This window comes from Podarcis bocagei (assembly GCF_964188305.1).
Source record: "Podarcis bocagei genome assembly, chromosome: 15".
Classification (NCBI taxonomy): domain Eukaryota; kingdom Metazoa; phylum Chordata; class Lepidosauria; order Squamata; family Lacertidae; genus Podarcis; species Podarcis bocagei.
The window spans coordinates 658,205-680,384 of record NC_138141.1 but is presented as its reverse complement, the minus strand read 5'-3'; the positions used below and the strand labels follow the sequence as shown (position 1 = coordinate 680,384).

Here is a 22,180-nt window from a genome sequence, read left to right as displayed (position 1 = left end):
ACTTTTGAGTAAACTTTTAAATTGGGGGTGTGGGAGTGTGCTTCATTATGGAGTACAGTGGTACCTTGGTTTACGGACAGCTTAGTTTATGAACAACTTGGATTAAGAATGCTGCAAACCCAGAAGTAGGTGTTTCGGTTTGTGAACTTTGCCTTGGGAGCAGAACATGTTTCGCTTCCTATTGAGTCAAAATAAAAAAAATTCCTTCCAGTAGCACCTTAAAGACCAACTAAGTTAGTTCTTGGTATGAGCTTTCGTGTGCATGTGTATCTGAAGAAGTGTGCATGCACACGAAAGCTCATACCAAGAACTAACTTAGTTGGTCTTTAAGGTGCTACTGGAAGGAATTTTTTTTATTTTGACTATGGCAGACCAACACGGCTACCTATCTGTTCCTATTGAGTGTGTTCCATTTTTAAATTGAGTCCCCCACTGCTATGGGAAAACACGCCTTAGTTTAAGAACGCTTTGGTTTAAGAACGGACTTCGGGAATGGATTAAGTTTGTAACCAAAGTACCACTGTATGTGAAAGGCTTTGCAGTGCCTGCCTGGTTTAAAGACAATGGCAAGAAGGACGAGTAGAGAAGGTCTGGACTTGGCACCAGGAGGACCCAGTCGCCATCTTCCCCAATAGGAATGTAGCTATTCGGTCTAAATGGGAATATCTATCTATCTGCTTTGCGTGCGTGATGCTTCCCTCAGTTGGGGTGGTACTCCTAGTTGGTTTTATTATGAACATTTATACGCCATGCAAAAGTTCTTGGGGTGGCTTGCAATAATAAAATACTGAAATACTACTGTTTAGCTATTCCCTCTTGCATCCGGGCGCCCTTGATGGGCACGGGAGTGAACCCCACGGAACTCGAGTCAAGGAAGAAGACGCGTGTCGGGTGGTCACCTGGTCTCTTTCGACAGGGGCCCCGCGGCGTCGGCCCGCATTCTTGCAGGTCGGGGTTGGCAGAAAAGACCCGTGTGTGCGCGAGCGAGGGGAATGGACCTCAAAGCCCAGCGGGGCCCCGGCGCTTCGCCCTCTGAGCCGGAGGATTCCTAGCCCTCCTCCCCGCGCGGCGGCTCTCCGTTCCAGGCGAGACCGTTAGAGCGAAGCGGAGAGGCCGCTGGACAGCCGCGTCGCCATGAAGCTGTTGGCGGCGGCGCTGCTCCTCTTCGCCGCGGGCCTCGGTGAGTGAAAGGCCCGACCCGGGCTCCCTCACACGCGCGCCCCGTCCCCCTACCCGGACGGGCAGCGGTTCTCCCACGATCTTTATTTGTGGGACAAGCCCAAGTAGCGTCCGAACCAGGCAGCCTTTATCAAGTTAGGGGCCTCCAGGCGTCGCTGGACTACAACTTCCACCATCCCCGTCCTCTAGGCTGCTAGCTAGGGAATGGTGGGAGTTGTAGTCCAGAAACACCTGGGGACCCCAGGTTGAGAAAGGCCCGAGCACCTAGCTGTCCATCATAAAATGAATACGCTGCCTGATTGTTTAAAAACCCTCAACGCGGTTTACAAAAAGGTAACCCTGAGAAGATGTCACAACCCTGCTTTAAAACATACAAAAGTTAAAATACTGAAACGGATTGCCTCAGCTTTCCAAGCGTCTCTGAGCAGGAAGGCTTTGTGCAGGCGCCTGCTTGATCTCGAGAGGAAAGGATCAGGAGCAAGATGTGGGCCCAAGTCCACCCGTCAAGGCGGCCCCCTGGGCACAAGTGGGGCAAGGCCTTGATCTTGGCCTGGGAGCAGATCAGCAGCCGGTGCCGATCTCTGAGCGCAGGCCTCCCTCCTGTCGGCACTCGCGCTGCAGAATTCTGCCCTCACGGCAGCTTCCAGCTCAGTCCCGAGGGAAGCCCCACACGGAACACATCCTAATAGAGATGGGTACAACAGACGGTTTAAGGCAGATGTGGGTATCCAGTTGTCAGATTACTATCTAGGAAGAGGTGTCGACCTCAGTGTGGAGGAAATGTCCTTTAAAATCTGGCTCTGCCTTGAAACATAGGAACCTAGGAAGCTGCCTTAACAGAGTCAAACCATTGGTCCATCTAGTTCAGTACTGTCCACACTGACTGGCAGCAGCTCTTCAGGATCTCAGGGAAGAATCTCTCCCACTCCTACCTGGATATGTCAGAGATTAAAACTACCCCTGGCCCAGGGCCCTTCTCCCTTAAGCACTTAGAAGTAGCACTTAGTAAAGGTAAAGGGACGACTCTGGGGTTGTGGCGCTCATCTCGCTTTCTTGGCCGAGGGAGCCGGTGTACAGCTTCTGGGTCATGTGGCTAGCATGACTAAGCCGCTTCTGAGATGACTGGCAGAATCCGTGATCAGAGGAAAGAGACGGCGGAAGAGGATTGGAAGAAATTCAAAATTTATCTTAAGAACTATTATAAAATTGATGAATGCTAAAATGCCGAGGTGTTCAGAGAAAAAGGGAAACAGAGACTTAAGATTAAGTTAGAGAAAGGACTAAGAGGACATATATTTGACAAAATTGCTTAGAAGCTGCTGAAATAATTCTGTAAATAGGGATGCAGAAAGGGGAGGTACGGGGGAGTCCGAGAAACGAAGGTTACGGAAAAAAGGTTATGAAATTATACATGTTTGTTTGTCTTTTTACTTGTTTGTATTGTTTAAAAAATGTTGTAAAACCAATAAAAATTTATATATATATATATAAAAAGCATGACTAAGCCGCTTCTGGCGAAACCAAAGCAGCGCACGGAAACACCGTTTACCTTCCCGCCAGGGTGGTACCTATTTATCTACTTGTACTTTGACGTGCTTTCAAACTGCTAGGTTGGCAGGAGCAGGGACCAAGCAACGGGAGCTCACCCCGTCGCAGGGATTCGAACCTCCAACCTTCTGATCGGCAAGTCCTAGGCTCTGTGGTTTAACCTACAGCGCCACCCACGTCCCATAGAAGTAGTACTTAAAATAGTGCAAAAATGGTATCTCACACCAATACAATCAGCCCATTTTTGTTCTTCCCGCTCACCAAGCTGTTGCAGGAAGTTAAGCTCATATCAACATATATTTGAGGTGGGAAAGTTCTGGGAGGAAAGTATTTGTTAAAATAAAAGCAATCTCAAATTGTCTCAAAATGTCCAGAGGTGATGCTGCTCAGTCTTCTCATGGGCGATTATATTAATGTACTGCTCAAACCTCTAAGTTCTCTTTTAATAGTCGCTCATAATGAGATCATAGAAGAAGTTGTAGGGTGCATCTCTGACAAATTAGTACAATAAAATATGGCAAATAGCACTTGTGGGGAAATTGACTAATGAATAAAATTGGCATAAGGTTTGAAACATAAATACTCTTGTAACAGATTGGTACAGCTTTTTATTTTATTTTTTATTTTTTTAATAAGATTTTTATTGGGTTTTCACATTTTACATTTTTTATGCATATGACTAGAAATGAAAACAGTCTAAAACTTTTTGGTTAATGGACTGTTTATCGCTTTCTATACAAATGGTAGTCTGGGATAAGAACTTATTGTATTATTTGGATGTTATGTTGGATGTTTTACCTTCTGGCTTAGGGTGGGATATTTTATTACTCGTGTACAATGTCATTATATGTTGTAAGAATTTAATAAATTGGGGGGATGGAAGAAAGAAGAAAGGTACAGATAAAGGCACAAGAGTTTGTCTTTCCTACATCTCTATTTGGTTAGCAATCCTAATTTATATGACGCCAATGTATATAGAATTTCTTAGAGAGGCAGCCCCCTGTTCCCAGGTGATGCACATAGAGACCTATAAGCTCAGCTAACTAACCAGGCTAGGCCTCTCTAATTGTGTTTAAGGAGCGGCCTTGTTCCTATTGTTTCTATAAAAGTGCTTTATCTTGTGATAAAGTGTCTACATTCCAAAGGTGTCTACATAAGAAAGGGATGATTTTCTGTCTCCATAGGGACAGGAGCTGTCTTTGTTCTTATTGTACCATGGACAGCCTTGCATCCGTGTATCTCCTGGATACACATTCTTAGAGGCCCTGTTCTCTCAGGCATATAGAATGGAATGCAAAGAGATCATGTGCAGCAAGGTGCTGCTTAGAGAGAGTTCTTTGTTCGCTTGCTCAATGTATATTCATTAAGGAAAAACCATAATTGTATGCTAATAGGGCGATGTAGCCTAGGATAGGAGAAGTTGGCTCAGTTTATGCATATGCATTGCCTTAGGAGATAACAGAAATGTATATTAAGCCCCCCCCCCCTTTTAGCGGTTGGGCGCAGACTTTGGAGTTTACAGTGGTGCCTCGCCAGACATAATTAATTCGTTCCGCAAGTTTTTTCGTCTTGCGATTTTTTCGTCTTGCGAAGCACGGTGTCAGAAAAGTTTTGGAAAAGCTTCAAAAATCACCAAAGTCTTCAAAAACCTCAAAAAAGGCTACCACACCGCGTGCTATGAGTTGCTCCTCGAAGTCAAGTCGCAACTGTATTAACGGTTTTAAGAAAAAGGAAACAAACTTGCAAGATGTTTCCGTCTTGCGAAGCAAGCCCATAGGGAAAATCGTCTTGCGAAGCAACTCAAAAAACCAAAAACCCTTTCGTCTTGCGAGTTTTCCGTCTTGCAAGGCATTCGTCTTGCGAGGTACCACTGTATTCCTCTGCTGCCTATTTTGCTGGCTTGCAAAATGAAACCCTTTGTTTTCCTCTTTTGCTGCTTGAGTTTTTCTTTCAGCCCCAAACATTGATTTTTGCAACACAAGCAGGCTGCAATCTAATCTCCAGACTGGTTTGTTTTGAGTGTAACCTGCCACATATCATTAAGGGTGTTTCCAGACTCACTGTTTTCAGGTGGGATTCAGCCACTTCCCAGCCAATTCAGAATGTGCAACTGAATGTGATTGGATGTAATTCTTAGGTGTCTTAAGGTGCTGTGACATTTGTGCCTTGTAGAAATTAAATGGTGATTAACTTCTTAGCATTTTTCTTTCTCTCCAGATTGTCAAACCTTTTTGCATATTACTTATCCAAAGAAAATTCCATCCAACATGACTGAAGATGGTCTAGGTCCAGATGAGGTATTTGGAATTAAGAAACATACTTATTCAAAAATTTGTGCTATGGAGTAAACGCCTCCTCAGTGGATTATATTTTGCACAGTGATTTCCCAAGCTTGCTGACGCATGCTTTACTCCAAGTTAAAACTGGAGGCATACTTGACTCTAGCATTTGAAAAGGTTCCTTTAAAAGTTTGAGGCGGAGGGCTCCACCTCCACTGCTTTTGTGTGAGTCACTTTTGTGAGTTTATCTCCTGACAAGCAGGGCTTATCTGCCCGCCCCCTCATATTTTATTCAAGTTGGCACCTGTGGCCTTGTGTAAGGGAACTCCACCCACCCAGAGAATTTCAAGCAGCCATAGAGTGATTGCCATCCACCTGTTCCATCATCATACAAACCCCTGAGATGAAGAGTGTTATCAACAGGACCATTTTCTTTGTATTCACGATGCTGTATGTGGTTTAGAGGAAGCATAACACTTGTTGGTCTCTTCCAAATGTTTCTGGCAAGTTAGAGCAATCTATCCCCATATGCCCAAAGTCAAAGGGAGGGGTTCTTAATTCATCCAACATCAGCTGACGCACAGTGTAAATTAATAATGCAGAGTCTTCTTCAGTAAAAGAATAAAAGCATTACTGAGATAAAATAAATTTGTTTGTAAACAACAGCATAGTGAACAGAAGATTAAACTAGCTTCAGAGCATACACAGAGTTACTGAGTCACACAGAGTCTCCATTGAGCACAGGCTTCACAGAGCACAGGCTCCACCTTCACACACAGAGACACACACACACTGACTGAGTCTGCCTGCAAGCAGATACAATACTTTTATGTACAGTGGTGCCTCGCAAGATGAAAAGAATCCGTTCTGTGATTCTCTTCGTCTAGCGGTTTTTTCGTCTTGCGGAGCAAGCCCATTGACGGATTAGCGCTATTAGCGGCTTTTAGCGGCTTATCTGCTGATCAGATCAGCTGATAAGCGGCTTAGCGGCTTAGAAAAGGGGGGGGGAGGGGAAAAAACCAGCAGTAACTCGCAAGACATTGTCGTCTTGTGAAGCAAGCCCATAGGAAATTCGTTTTGCGAAGCACCTTCAAAAAGGAAAACTCTTTCGTCTAGCGAGTTTTCCGTCTTGCGAGGCATTCGTCTTGCGGGGCACCACTGTACAGAGAATGTGTCATCCTCAAGATGAGTCACAGTGATTCAGCATGCTAAATGATTCTGCAGCTTTTCAGCATATCACAACATTTCTAGACTCCTTTACTATTTCTGCTCTCAAATACCTTTGTCACCACTGACAGAGGAAGAGGAGTGCGGGGGAAGCGCCCCGCCCCTGGCAGCGCAATCCCCAGGGTGTCATAGTGGTTGCCCGTGCTGAGCGCCCCGCCTGCTCTCCGCCCCTGGTGCCAGAGCATGAAGCCCCCCCACTGTTTGTTACATGACATCAACATGTTCTCCACCCAACTGATTAACAGCATACAGAAGTGAAAGGAGTACAAGTCCAAAACCCTTATATAACTGGAACAATCTGTAATGTTACGGTCTTTGAAAAGCTGTAGTCAGGGCCATTGTACAGTGGTACCTTGGTTTAAGAACAGCTTAGTTTATGAACAACTTGGATTAAGAACGCTGCAAACCCAGAAGTAGGTGTTTTGGTTTGTGAACTTTGCCTTGGAAGCAGAACATGTTTCACTTCCTGTTGAGTGTGTTCCATTTGTAAATTGAGTCCCCCGCAGCTATGGGAAAGCATGCTGAAACCAAAGCATTCTTAAACCAAAGCATGCTTTCTGCTTCCAAGGCAAAGTTCACAAACCAAAACACCTATTTCCGGGTTTGCAGCGTTCTTAAGACTTCCGGACGTCTGGAATGGATTAAGTTCATAAACCAAGGTACCACTGTATTTATTTAGCAAATGAATGTGACCACACATTTTCATTCTGAGCGGCAGGAGGCTGTTGTGCTTTGAATGCAACTTTTCCTTTTCAAATTTTTTTGTTGGGTATGGTAGACTTCAGGAGATTGCACTGTGGGATTCTTTTTCCACTTTGCTGTTCCTGACTCATTGTGAGTGGATTTAGAAAACGGTTACCCTTGTACTTGTGACAATGATACCCGTGAGCAACTGAGTTGAAGCACCAGAAAATGGGGAGTTTCATTTCCTTCCAGTCAAATCTCCCCCCCCCCCCATTGGCTTCTCTGGGCCCCAGACACAGGCAAGAAACATCATTTGGTTGACCAAGGCTGAAATCCTAACCCCACTTACCTTGGAGTAAGTGCCATTGAATTAATTGGATTTACTTTTGAGTAGATATAGTGAGGGTTGTGTTGTAAGTTGTTTTACATTAAGAAGTTAAACAGAGTCTTGCTAAGTTTCCCACAGGGGTCAACTAGATACCTCTGGGAAACCCACAAACAGGGTTCATGTTCCACACCTGAGGTCCTCCAGGTGAGTGAATGAGCAGAGATCCTCAGGTACAGCTATGTGTGCACTCTACAGTTGTGCATAAGAATCTTTGGGTCAAAGCAAACATTATTAAATATCATTTTAGAATGATAGTTTCCCCTTTTCCCCATCATAATCATTGCTGCTGTTTTGTTTAGCATCATTTTCACTCCCTCACCTGTTGCAGGAGCCCCACATGTCCATGTACTCTTTGCAGGGATCCTTTTTTTAATCAAAGTATTAATTAGACCTGGAACCAGAGATCTGACTGGCTATTTCAAATCAATGTACTATTACTTCTCCTTTCTGCCTGTTCTCTCTCCTAGTTTTTTAGCAGGCTTTTCAACCTGGCTTCCTTATTCCTCAGGAGATCTCCATTTAAGCCTGAGCTGCCTTGATTTCTGTTTCAGAAGTTGGGCACCAGCCCCGCTCTCTGCCAAGCGGTAGGAAGATTCCAGGGGTTCACCCAGGGTCTATGGTCCTTTGGAGAATTGAAGAGGCTGTGGAGTTGTAACTATAAAAGCTATGGTTTCATAGAATCATAGAATCATAAAATCAGAGTTGGAAGAGACCACAAGGGCCATCGAGTCCAACCCCCTGCCAAGCAGGAAACACCATCAGAGCAATCCTGACATATGGTTGTCAAGCCTCTGCTTAAAGACCTCCAAAGTAGGAGACTCCACCACACTCCTGAGGCAAAGAAGGCATTGAGGAGTTCAGCCCTTTCTGTGTCCCCTGTTTGCATTTCACCATCTTCTCCTCTGAGTGACCCCACTGTTTCTTTGTTCTTCCTTTTGCTACGAACATACCCATAAAAGCCTTTTTTGTTGCTTTTAACCTCTCTAGCAAGCCTGAGTTCATTCTGTGCTTTAGCTTTTCTGACTTTGTGTCTACACGTGCTATTTGTTTGAATTCCTCTTTGGTGGTTTTCCCCCTTTTCCATTTTTTGTACACATCCTTTTTTAATCTTAACTCAGTTAAAAGTTCTTTAGATAGCCACCCTGGCTTCTTTAGGCACCTTCCATGTTTCCGTCTCATTGGTATTGCCTGAAGTTGTGCTTTTACTATCTCCCTCTTAACAAACTCCCAGCCATCATGAACTCCCTTTCCTTTTAGTATTACTGTCCATGGGATCTCACCCAGCACTTCCCTAAGTTTTATGAAGCCGGCTTTCTTAAAGTCAAGAAATTGAGTCCTAGTATGCTTGGCTGCTCCTTTCCGCTGTATAGTAAACTTCAGAAGAGCATGATCACTCGCGCCTAATGATCCTTCCACTTCTACCCCACTAACCAGGTCATCAACATTGGTTAGGACCAGATCTAAAATGGCTGTTCCTCTTGTTGCTTCTCCCACTTTCTGGACAATGAAGTTGTCTGCAAGGCCAGTGAGGAATCTATTTGACCTTATGCTCTTGGCTGAGTTTGACATCCAACAAATATCCGGGTAATTGAAGTCCCCCATTACTACTATCTCCCTTCCTTTTGCATGCTTGGCCATCTGTTCCAGGAAGGCATCATCTATGTCCTCCGTTTGGCTTGGGGATCTATAGTAAACTCCCACAATGAGGTCTCTATTATTCTTCTCTCCCTTAATTTTGACCCAAATGCTCTCACTTTGGCTTTGAGGTTCTAAATCTTGGATCTCTTCACAGGTATACACATCCCTGACATATAACGCCACTCCTCCTCCTTTCTTGTCTGGTCTGTTTCTCTGAAATATATTGTATCCCTCCATTATTACATTCCAATCGTGGGACTTAACCCACCAGGTTTCAGTGATGCCTATTATGTCATATTTAGTTTGCTGTACCAAGAGCTCAAGCTCATCTTGTTTATTTCCCATGCTTTGCGCATTAGTGTACAGACATTGAAGTCCATTAATCATTCCCCCGTGACTCTTATTTAATGATTTTTTCCTCCCACCACTAGGTCCGCGTGCTGTTTGCTCCATTTGGTCTATGACATTTGGATGATCATCTTCATTAATTGATAGACTCCTACCTTCAGGAGCACTGTCTCCCTCCCCCACATTAGTCAGTTTAAAGCCCTCCTGATGAGGTTTCTGAGATTTTTGGCAAAAACATTTCTCCCAACCGTTGTGAGGTGCAGCCCATCGCTTGCCAGAAGTCCATCTTCAAGAAACTGCAGTCCGTGATCTAAGAATCCAAACCGTTCCTGTTTACACCATTTGCGAAGCCAGCTGTTCACTTCCACTATTTTCCCCTCTTTCCCTGGGCCATGTCGTTCAACTGGGAGGACAGACGAGATGACAATTTGTGCATTTAGTTGCTTCAATTTCCTGCCGAGAGCCTCGTAGTCTCTTTTGATCTTCTGGAGGCTATTGCTTGCAGTGTCATTGGTTCCCACAAGAACCAAGAGGAAGGGGTATTTGTCAGTGGGTTTTATGATTCCTTGCAGTCGTTCAGTTACATCTTGGATCTTAGCCCCGGGGAGACAGCACACTTCCCGAGACATCTTGTCAGGCCCACAGATCACTGCTTCTGTTCCCCTCAGTAGGGAATCCCCTATCACCACTACACGCCTCCTCTTGGGTTTGGTCGGGGTTCTTCCGTGAGCTGTCCGTTCCACGGTCGCCTGCACATTCCCTGAGGACTGATTTTGCTGCTCGTCTTCATATACCTGATCGACTGTAATGAGGGAGAGATCCTCAAATGGAGTCTGCTCTTCGTCTTCCATGCTAGGGGAGAGGACCTCAAAGCGATTGTGTATTTCTAAACAATCAGAGTGAACCCTGGGCCTCCTACTTCTTTTGAGTCACGTTTCTCCATATATCTGGCTCCTGTGTTGGTGAACTAGCCTCCTTCTCAGGGGAGTCCCCTGTCTCCTCCTTGGTGGGGACGGTGTGCTCTGTTGCTTCCAAGAAGAGCTCCAGCTCTCTAATTCTTTGGAGCGTAGCTACACGTTCCTCCAGTTGCTGGACATTGTCTTTTAAAAGGGCAATCAACATGCAATTGCTGCAGGTAAAGCTGCCTGCAACCTTTGGCAAGATGGCAAACATTTCGCAGGAATCGCAGGCGACTGCAGCTGTTCCCTCCCCTTCCATCTTGAGATCATGTCGTTGGGGGTGGCTACAGAGGTCCTCCATCATAAAAAGGTTGAAGACAGGACAAATAACTTCCCCCACAAAAAAAACCTAGGTCTCCCCCAACAAACGTTTGAGACTAGCTCCCCTAAATCTAAAAGATGGGTATAACTGCGCACGCCGCTAGGCACGCGCCGCTGCCCTGCAAACTCTGATAAGCTCCTCCCACAGCTAATCCCCTGCCTCAACAGAAACCCTGCCCCCTCTGACCTTTACACCGGGAAAACAGCTAATCAGCCACAAAGAAACACACACACACAAGAAAACCCTTTTTGCTCCTTCTTCAACTGCTGCCCTGCAAACTCTCGCCTATTTAAATAGGTTTATTCACCTATTTACACCTTCTGTCTGCATGGAGAGAGTCCAGACCTTACAGCTTGGTCATTTTAAGAGAAGCTTGTCCCCTACAGCAGTGCAGCACTAGACTCCAATGCACCTCTCCCAGCCAGCCTGCCCAGGATGGATCTCTCTTTTCATTCTCCCCACCTTCTTCTTCCCAGCACTCCTTGCTTTCAAGACTCTCTTTTCCTGACACTTTACAGCCAGTTACTCTGGCAACCTTCCATCTGCCCAGGCCAAAGATTCCTCTCAGGTGGGCCATCAACACCTTTTGCTATCCCAGGTGACGCTTTGGCTGGGAAAGGAAGTTTAGCTTGTATTTTTCCACCGGCCTGCAATCTTCCCTTCAATGCTCCAGCTAATCAAAACCCTACCATTTATTTCTAGGGTTTAGTCCCCTGCCCCCACTCCCGCAAATGCCTTCTCAGGCCCCTGCCTCCTTCTTTCATCAGTGAAACTTCTTTTCTTTCCCTGGGTCCTGAACTGCCTCTCTGACAGATAAGAGGCTCAGCGAACCACTGCCATAGCTTTTCTGCCATCATCAAATACATTTCAATAGAGACTGTTCATTTCATTTGTAAAAATACTGTTTCTACATACCCTTCTGACTGATTGTTTTGTTTTGTTTTGAATTGTCCAGAGCACACAGACTTACATGATTACAATAAAAAAGAAGACGTACACAATTCACCTGCAGCAACAGTAAGTGACTCCCTATTCTTAACCCTTTGGCTTATGGAAAGGCTGTAGCATGTGCTGTGCATGGAGAAGGTCCAGTGTCTCTAGGCAGAGACCCCCATCTGAAACCCTGGAGAGCCATGGCTTGGCTTAGTGTGACATGTGAGCCAGGCCACTTACTAATCTGCACCTGATTTTGATTTCAGTAGTCCATAATGGCTAGCTCCAGAAGGTGATCAGACTGGGCCTTTTCTAGTCCACTACCACCTCAACAGGGCCATCAGTCTTATTTTGCTCAGAACTGTCCAGAAGGTCATAGGCAGTATGAGAATTCTCAATTTACGCACCATGCCTGCGCTAGACAAAAGCGCCCCAAAAAGATTTATTTGTTCATTTCTTAGGAAGCATCTTACCCAAACTATTCAGCAGCAAGCTCCTGGAATGGCTTACAAGGGGTTAAAGAAGCCCAATAGTAGTAGTAGTAGTAGTAGTAGTAGTAGTAGTAGTAACACAATAAAAAAAAATGGCAACACTTACATAACAATGCAACTTCCAAAGAAATCAGCATGGTAGAAAAAATTCCAGCAATGATTAAAAATGAATGAATCTAAAAGGCCTGTGGCACTAAAAGGAAAAGAGAGATGACATGCGAGCTTGTCGGGGCTGGCAGGGGAAGCCCGGGTCCCCCCCCCCCGCCCCAAAGAGCACCTCAGGGAGCAGCGCACATTCTGCGCGCAACCTGCCCGCTGCTCCCAGAGCTTGTCGGGGCTGACGGGGGAAGCCCGGGTCTGTCCCCCCCCCAGCCCCAGGGACCACACATTCACTCCATAAGACGCACAGACATTTCCCCTTAGTTTTTAAGAGGGAAAAAGTACGTCTTATGGAGCAAAAAATACGGTACAATATTATCAATGAAGAAATAACGCTCAGAGTACATTGCTTATTAATTGCCAAGTACATCAGACACCCTGTGGCAGTGATGGCCAAACTCAGCCCTCCAGCTGTTTTGGGACTACAGTTCCCATCATCCCTGACCACTGGTCCTGTTAGCTAGGGATGATGGGAGTTGTAGTCCCAAAAATAGCTGGAGGGCCAGGTTTGGCCATCACTGCCCTATGTTGTCTCTTGAGAACATTCCTTGGCTTTCTTCTTTGGAAATTAATGGTTACCATTCAATCCAGTGGGAGGAATAATAATAATAATAATAATAATAATAATAATAATAATAATAATAATAATAATAATAATAATTTATTATTTATACCCCGCCCATCTGGCTGTGTTTCCCCCAGCCACTCTGGGCAGCTCCCAATCAAGTGTTTAAAAACAATACAGCATTAAATATTTAAAACTTCTCTAAACAGGGCTGCCTTCAGAGGTCTTTAAAAAATAGGATAGCTGCTTATTTCCTTGACATCTGATGGGAGGGCGTTCCACAGGGCGAGCGCCACTACTGAGAAGGCCCTCTGTCTAGTTCCCTGTAACCTCAACTTTCGCAATGAGGGAACCACCAGAAGGCCCTTAGTGCTGGATCTCTGTCCGGGCTGAACGATGGGGGTGGAGATGCTCCTTCAGGTATACAGGACCGAGGCCATTTAGGGGTTTAAAGGTCAGCACCAACACTTTGAATTGTGCTTGGAAATATACTGGGAGCCAATGCAGATCTCTCAGGATTGGTGTTATATGGTCCCGGCGGCCACTCCAAGTCACTAGTCTAGCTGCTGCATTATGGATTAATTGCAGTTTCTTTGTCACCTTCAAAGGTAGTCCCACATAGAGCACATTGCAGTAGTCCAAGTGGGAGATAACTAGAGCATGGACCACTGTGGCGAGACAGTCCGCAGGCAGGTAGGGTCTCAGCCTGCGTACCAGATGGAGCTGATAGACAGCTGCTCTGGACACAGAATTAACCTGCGCCTCCATGGACAGCTGTGAGTCCAAAATGACTCCCAGGCTGCGTACCCGGTCCTTCAGGGACACAGTTACCACATTCAGGACCAGGGAGACCCCCACACCCGCCCACCCCCTGTCCCCCAAGAACAGTACTTCTGTCTTGTCAGGATTCAACCTCAATTTGTTAGCCGCCATCCATCCTCCAACCACCTCCAAACACTCACACAGGACCTTCACCGCCTTCACTGGTTCCAATTTGAAAGAGGTAGAGCTGGGTATCATCCACATATTGATGAACACCCAGCCCAAACCCCCTGATGATCTCTCCCAGTGGCTTCATGTAGATGTTAAAAAGCATGGGAGAGAGGACAGTACCCTGAAGCACCCCACAACTGAGAGCCAAGGGGTCTGAACACTTATCCCCCAACACCACTTTCTGAACACAGCCCAGGAGAAAGGAGCGGGACCACTGTATAACAGTGCCCCTAGCTCCCAACTCCTCAAGACTGTCCAGAAAGATACCATGTTCAATTGGATCAAAGGCGGCTGAGAGATCCAGCAGGACCAGGAAACAGATTTCACTTCTGTCCCTGGCCGGCTGAAGTTCATTGACCAGCACGACCAACGCAGTTTCAGTACCATGATGGGACCTGAATCCCGATTGGAAGGGATCCAAATGGTCCGCATCCTCCAGGCGTGCTTGGAGTTGTTCAGCAACCACCTGCTCAATCACCTTGCCCAAGAATGGTAGATTTGAGACTGGACGATAGTTGACCATATTTGCTGGATCTAAAGATTTTTTTTAAAGAAGCGGTTTAATGACCGCCTCTTTCAGCGGGTCTGGGAAGGCTCCCTCGCAGAGGGAAGCATTCACTACCCCGCAGATCCCATTGCCCAGCCCTTCCAGACTTGCTTTTATGAGCCAGGATGGGCAAGGATCAAGGAGACAGGAAAAGCAAACCACTGCAAAGGGAGACAACATTGTGGTGAAAACAACCTTCCCTCCATTTCCTGACACTGTGTGATCATAGAATCATAGAACCATATTGTTGGAAGGGACCCCAAGGGTCATCTAGTCCAACCCCCTGCAATGCAGGGATCTCATCTAAAGCATCCATGACAGAGGGCCATTCACCCTCTGCTTAGAAACCCCCAATGAGAGAGAGCCCACAACCTCTCAAGGGGATCTGGGCCTCACTTATGGGAAGCACTGCAGTAAAGATCTCTGCCTCCATCATTGTGATAGGCAGTTTGCTACTAGTATTTATGCATGCTGTACCTCTTCACTTAGCACTGCCAGCAAATTTGAGAAGCATCCCCTCTTTCTTTTTCTTAGCTTGCTAGCTGACAAAGACAAAGTACAGCATCCTAGGGGATCTTCATTAGTTACCTCTTCAACCCAACCCTATGAGACTTTCCCCAGAGGGCAGTCAGTGATTCTTTTTGCAATGCCAACATAAATATCACTTTGTTGTTTTCTTCACAGAACATTTTTGCCCAATGACTTTTTGGTTTATACTTACAACCAAGGAGGCTTTGTCCACCCCAATTCCCCACATATTCAGGTAAAGGTTCTTAATTGTGTTTGGATGTCATTTCTTGATTGCTTGATTGATTTTAAGTGTTTGTACACCACTTGTCAGATATACAAAAGCAGTGTACAAAATTTTGAGGCAATACAATATTGTTATGGGTGTGTGGGGTACCATGACTCTCCTAAATTCCTGCATGCCAGATTCAGCCCCCCCCCCCCGCGCGCGCGCGCGCCCGCGCAAAAAAAGCAGTGTAAAATACAGGCTAACCCTGATTTTTCCTGATGGAGAATTCCCTGGCAGAGAAGTCAGAAAGAGTGATAAGCAGCAAAGCAGAGGCTATGCCAGCTGCATGGGGGGGGGTAGTTAGCAAAAACAATGCCACAGTTGGGTAGAAGAAATTTCAGAATTTCCTTGGGCCTAAAGTAGGCAAACAGAAAGAAAGTGTTGGTTTTGCAAACTTGAAGGCGGTGGGGAGTGGGGCAAGGGGTGGGAGATGCTAAAGCATGAAGTGAGCGTGGAGGAAAATCCTCTCCAGTCTGGAAGCGGCAAGCAGAAGGCAGATATGCAGAGTTACGGCTGAGGTCTCTTTAAAATCTGACACACAAGAGATCCTCTTGGGGTGCAATGCTGGGATTCCCACCCATCTAGAATCAGATTGTATGTATGTATAAATAAACCATATATCATAAAGACACCCCATTCTCCACTGTGCCTCATTCCCAAAAGGAAAGTGTGCCTGCAACCCCTGGAATATCACACTGCTCATGGAGATTGGGGTGGCGTGTAACAATACAGATTTAACTTCACTACAGAAGAAGATTGTGGGGAAAGGGCATTTTGAGATCAGATAAACCCTTCAGTCTGAACATTGCAAAAAGCCTGGGGGAAAGTAAAAAAATAAAATGCATATGACATTTGTAAGAGGTGATGGGGAAGCTTCTCTGGTGAGCAATTTCCAAAGGAGGGCTTTCACAGCAGAACGCCCCCCACCCCCCAGTTGCCTCCCACACCTTGCCTCAAGTTCTCAACAGTCAGGTATGTTCGTGCAGGAAGAGGCAGCCCTTGAAGTAACTTGGTTCCAAGCTACTTATTTGTAAAAATAAAATAAAATATTATTATTTATTTAAATAAATGTATGAACCAAATAATCATAACAAACCCTCCTAAGTGGTATACATAAGATCTTGTTCTTCCTCAAAATGATTGCCTGGTGGGTCGCAACAAAATTTATTTTTATTTTATTATTATATTATATTATATTAATTTCTATACTACTTTATAGTTTTAAGAAAAATCTCAAAGTGGTTTAAAGGTACCCCCCCCCCCCGCCCGTACGGGCCAGTCGTGACCAACTCTAGGGTTGTGCGCTCATCTCGCTCAAGAGGCCGGGAGCCGGCGCTGTCCAAAGACACTTCCAGGTCACGTGGCCAGCGTGACGAAGTTGCATCTGGCAAGCCAGCACCAGCGCAGCACACGGAAACGCCGTTTACCTTCCCGCTATAAAGCGGTCCCTATTTATCTACTTGCACTTAAGGGGTGCTTTTGAACTGCTAGGTGGGCAGGAGCTGGGACCGAACGACGGGAGCTCACTCCGTCGCGGGGATTCGAACCGCCGACCATACGATCAGCAAGGTTTTACCCACAGCGCCACCCGCGTCCCAAAGTGGTTTACAGCATATTAAATCAATAAAACATAAATAAAAAAATCTAAAGAAAGTAAAATATAGAGTATAAATACAGTCAAAGCAACGTAAAATGTTATCTTAAAGATTTCAAAATAAAACATTACAAAGGTGGTCAACTACAGAATGCATATTTAACAAAGTAGGGCTGGGTGAATGTGGGCCCTGCCCCCTAGGCCAGGTAGAAAGGGCTTTCATAGAATCATAGAGTTGGAATAGATGACAGGGGCCATCGAGTCCAACCCCCTGCCAAGCAGGAAACACCATCAGAGCACTCCTGACATATGGTTGTCAAGCCTCTGCTTAAAGACCTCCAAAGTAGGAGACTCCACCACACTCCTGGGCAGCAAATTCCACTGTCAAACAGCTCTTACTGTCAGGAAGTTCTTCCTAATGTTTAGGTGGAATCTTCTTTCTTGTAGTTTGGATCCATTGCTCCGTGTCCGCTTCTCTGGAGCAGCAGAAAACAACCTTTCTCCCTCCTCTATATGACATCCTTTTATATATTTGAACATGGCTATCATATCACCCCTTAACCTCCTCTTCTCCAGGCTAAACATGCCCAGCTCCCTTAGCCGTTCCTCATAAGGCATCGTTTCCAGGCCTTTGACCATTTTGGTTGCCCTCCTCTGGACACGTTCCAGTTTGTCAGTGTCCTTCTTGAACTGTGGTGCCCAGAACTGGACACAGTACTCCAGGTGAGGTCTGACCAGAGCAGAATACAGTGGCACTATTGTTGTGACGCGGGGTTTGTGATTTCAGCTCTCTTGACATAATATGCTGGAGACAGTTCTCTAGTAACACTTCTTTATTAAAGCAAACAAGACTGAAGACTGAGGAGGGGAAAGCTACATTTATAGGGACAGGGGACTAGCTATAAAGGATGCATTTTGGAGGGAACAATATCAGGCAATCACAGTCCTGCCTTTTGGAGGAAACCAATAAGACAGAGGATCCAAATACAGCAGTTTAAATGGACCAATAGTGGCTGTACCCTCTGAAACCAAAAGGCAGTTACTTTACCCTAATGCAAATACAGACAATAATAATACAGATATAAAATCCTTTGACTCAATACACAACACCCCTCCCCCCCAGTGAGCACAGCAGACGTAATCTCTCAGGTACCGTGGGGTCCTACAACTTCTACTTGACCTCCTGACAACAGGTGTTGCCGGTTCTGGATTGGGTGTTACCTGTGGTAGAGGGGCTGCTATAGGGGTTTCGTCAGGAACAGATGGAGTCCCAGACATCTCAGGGTCCCCTACCTGTACCTCGTCATCATGAGGACTAGCAGACCCTGGTTCATTAGCTGAAGCCCCTGGTGACTGCACCTCTGGGCCATTTTCACTCTGGTCTTGTCGCTCTGCGTTGTTAGCCCGGGGTGAATTATCTGATTCCTCCCTGCTGAGCGCCCGGCGCCTCAGCTGATCTATATGTCTCTTCCAAACTTGCCCGTTTTCCAAGGTCACATAATAGGACACAGGTCCACTAGCCCGGGTGACCACACCAGACACCCACCGCGAACCTCGTGAATAGTTCCTCACCCAGACCAGATCTTCAGGGGCGAGATACCTTGTTGTGTCAGTCTCAGCCTGGGGGGTTGCTCTTGAATCACGGTTTGGCATTTTATCCGGGTGGACATAATCCAGCACCGTTACCAGTCTCCTACCCAAGAGCAGCTCAGCTGGCGACTTGCCCGTCGCAGTACACAGCGTCGCATGCTGCAAAAATAACATTCGCGCGATGCGAGCTGACCAGTTACCCTCCATTAAGCGCGCAATGGATTCTTTGGCTGTTCTTACCATGCGCTCAACCTGCCCATTGGAGGGTGGGTGAAAGGGCGCGGATGTGACCCCTCTTATGAAGTTATCAGCCAAGAATGCCCTGAATTCTTGGGATACAAAAGCTGCCCCATTATCTGATACAATGGTCTCAGGTAACCCGTGGGTTGCAAGCAGCTGCCTCAACACCTTGATTACGCTAGCTGATGTCATGCTAGGGACCATCGCCACTTCTAACCATTTGGAATATGCATCGACGATAACCAAAAAGACCTTCCCCTGGAATGGCCCAGCAAAATCTAAGTGCAGCCGGCTCCAGGGAGATCTGGACTGCTCCCACCAGTGGACTGGTGCTCTGGCCGCTTCTGGCCTCACCTCTTGGCATGCCTTGCATGTTCGTACCCATTGTTCTATGTTCTGGTCCATTCCAGGCCACCACACATAACATCAGGCTAGCGACTTTATCCTGACCATTCCCGGGTGTCCCATGTGAAGCGTCTCAAGAACCCTGTTTCTCAGTGGTGCTGGGATGATCACCTATCTCCCCACAGGAGACACCCCTTATGCACGGACAACTCATGCTGCCTTGTTGCATAAGGCCTGAATTTGTCTTCATACGGACCACCTGGCCACCCCCTCCCCACCCAAGTGAGCACATGGGAGAGAACAGCATCTTTCCTCGTTTTCTCAGCTATATCAGTAGCCGTTACAGGAGCCCCCGGAAGTGTTTCCAGCATCATTATGTGCTCCGCTGGAGCGGGATCCTCATTGCTCCCGCCAGAGAGGGGCAATCGACTCAGCGCATCAGTGTGGCACAACCGTTTCCCCGGCACATGGGTCAAAGTGTACTGGAACCCGTTCAGGAATATAGACCAACGCAACATTCTGGGGGAGAGAATTTGTGGCGTTTGTTTGTTCGGGTTGAACAAGCCTAACAGTGGTTTGTGGTCCGTTTCAATGGAGAAATGGCGACCACATAATCATGGAACTTTTTGATTCCTGCCACAATTGCAAGCGCCTCTTTGTCAATTTGAGCATAGTTGCGCTCCGTGGGCGACAACGTACGGGAATAGAAAGAGATGGGCTTTTCCGACCCATCCGGTTCCCTATGACTCAGCACCGCCCCCAGGCCGTATTGAGAGGCATCACATGCCAGGACCAGCGGCTTTGACTCATCATAATGAGCAAGGACGCTCCTGCTACTCAGCATTCCTCTCAAGGAGTCAAAAGCCTTCTGCTGCCCCTGCCCCCATCGCCACACATTCTTTTTCTGCAACAGTCTATGTAATGGTTCAGCTACCGAAGCTTTCTGGGGTAAGAACGAATGATAAAAGTTAATAAGGCCCTGGAATGACTGCAACTCCGTCTTGTTCTGTGGTCGTAGTGCCTCGATGATGGCCTTAATCTTAGCATCTGTGGGGTGGATGCCTGATGCATCAATTTTAAACCCCAAGAAATCCACAGCTGGCACCCCAAAACTGCATTTTTCCTTTTTCAGTTGCAACCCCACCTCCTTGAACTTGAGCAACACTGCACGGACACGCGCAACCAGTTCCTGTGGGTCTTTTCCAGCAATCAAAACGTCATCAAAAAATGGCAAGACCCCCGGCAGACCTCTTAACAGGCGTTCCATGAGCCCTTGAAAAATCCCTGGGGCCACACAAACTCCAAATTGTAATCTGTTAACTCTGAACGCCCCTTTATGTGTGACAATAGTTTGTGCTTCCGCTGATTGTGGGGTTACTGGCAGCTGTTGGTAAGCTTGTGCCAGGTCAATTTTGGCGTACACCTTGCCCCCAGCCAGTTTAGCCAACAGATGTGATACGACTGGAATGGGGTATGAGTTTCCCCTGAGTGCCTTATTGATAGTACATTTGTAATCTGCACAGATCCTGACTTCCCCATTTGCTTTAAGGGGCGTGACGATTGGAGTCTCCCACTTAGCAGAGTCCACGGGTGAGAGAACTCCCTGCTTGACCAATTTATCCAGCTCTGCTTCGATCTTGGGTTGCAGTGCAAATGGCACTCGCCTTGGTTTGAGTCGGATTGGGGCCACCCCAGGGTCCAACTCGAAGTCAACAGGGGCCCCTTTATAACAACCCAGTTTTCCATTAAAGAGACCAGCAAATTCTTTGCATAATGCCTCACTCATCTCAGGGCAGGTTTGGATTGAATTAAGCCCTGATATACTCAGTCCCAGGGCGGGGAACCAGTCAGTGCCCAGGAGACTGGGGCGACTGCCCTTCGCAATCACCAGTTTGAGTACAGCCTGTTTGTCCCGGAACTGAACTCTCACGGCACACATTCCCATAACATGGATGCGGCCCGCTGAGTATGACTGCAAGGTTGCCGGGAAGGGCTCCAGAGGGGGCAACTTACCCCTAGGGAAGAATGTCCTCGCGGTCTGGTCCGACAGGATAGTGAATCCAGATCCGGAGTCCACCTCCATGTCGCACTGCTGACCCTCAATCTTCACCTTGACGCGTGCCTTGCCTTGCGCTGGGAACTGCACGACCCTCCCGTTGATCTCCGTTACGTAGTGGCAGTCCTTTAGAAAATGGGTTGCTGTGGGCGGTCTGCGATGCTCCAGTCTAGGTGCTCCTGTCGCTCCCAACGCCGCCGATCTACAGACCCTGGCGATGTGACCTGTCTTCCCGCACGTCCAGCACATAGCATCCCGAAAACGACAACTCTTCCGCTCATGGTTTCCGCCACAACCTGGACACCTGCCTCGGTGATCTTTGTGCACTGTGCAGGCCTGAGGCAATGACTCGACCCCACGGACTGGGCTCTGGCTCAGAGTAGCCTCTAGCTCGTCCATGGCATGCACAACTTCTGTCTGTGGCTTAGGGGCCTTGCGACTGGCATCAAGCTCCTCTCTTTCATAATTCTCCGTGGCGGTGGCCTCCTTCAAGGCTGAAGCAAGGGTAACCTCTTCTTTAGCCACGATGCGTCTTCTGGCTTTCTTGCTGCTCAGACCACCGATAAACCGATCCAGGAGAGTCTCTTCCAGATTTTGGAAGTCGCAGTGCTGAGCAAGCTTCCGCAGTTCAGCTAGAAATGCAGATGCAGACTCCCCAGCACGCTGCTGCCTCTTATGAAACTCCATCCGCCGGGCCATCTTGGTCTCAGTAGGCGCCAAGTGGCTTGTTAGACAGGCAAGAATATCTTTGAGAGATGTCTCACTTAGCTTCGCTGGAGCAAGCAACGCCTTGGCCAGCTTGAAGGTCTCAGGCCCACAGTAGCTCAGGAATGTGGCCCTTCTTTTGCTGGCACCGGTGATCCCTTGAGCCACTGCGAAGTACTCGAAGCGTTCGACGTAGTCTTCCCACGTGTGGGGCTCTGATGGCTGGAAGGGCTCCAATACCCTTGGACTCTCCATTGTCCTGTGGCAGGGTCAACTTCTCAGCTGGCCAGTGAGTCTTGTTCTTAGCTGCAATCCGGACTCTGAGGCAGGGCTGCGGTTAACCACTCCTCAGCATTCCGGATCCCACCTTCGTCGCCAGTTGTTGTGACGTGGGGTTTGTGATTTCAGCTCTCTTGACATAATATGCTGGAGACAGTTCTCTAGTAACACTTCTTTATTAAAGCAAACAAGACTGAAGACTGAGGAGGGGAAAGCTACATTTATAGGGACAGGGGACTAGCTATAAAGGATACATTTTGGAGGGAACAATATCAGGCAATCACAGTCCTGCCTTTTGGAGGAAACCAATAAGAC

The 22,180-nt window shown here is 47.0% G+C and overlaps 1 protein-coding gene across 9 annotated transcripts in view; it reads left to right on the top strand.

Moving 5' to 3' along the window:
• Window positions 1-992: 992 nt before the first annotated feature.
• The window catches only part of LOC308573980 (disintegrin and metalloproteinase domain-containing protein 2-like), a 122,132-nt gene continuing 100,944 nt past the window's right edge, over window positions 993-22,180 (top strand). For 7 of the 9 annotated variants that reach the window (XM_081171415.1, XM_081171411.1, XM_081171414.1 and 4 more), the window contains exons 1-4: window positions 993-1,180; window positions 4,945-5,024; window positions 11,528-11,589; window positions 14,945-15,023. In XM_081171415.1, the coding sequence (XP_081027541.1) occupies window positions 1,135-1,180; window positions 4,945-5,024; window positions 11,528-11,589; window positions 14,945-15,023 (267 nt within the window). In that variant the 5' untranslated portion in view covers window positions 993-1,134. Of the gene's footprint in view, window positions 1,181-1,796; window positions 1,900-4,944; window positions 5,025-11,527; window positions 11,590-14,944; window positions 15,024-22,180 lie in introns of those variants that run through there. The other 2 variants (XM_081171412.1, XM_081171416.1) reach the window with 2 other exon arrangements.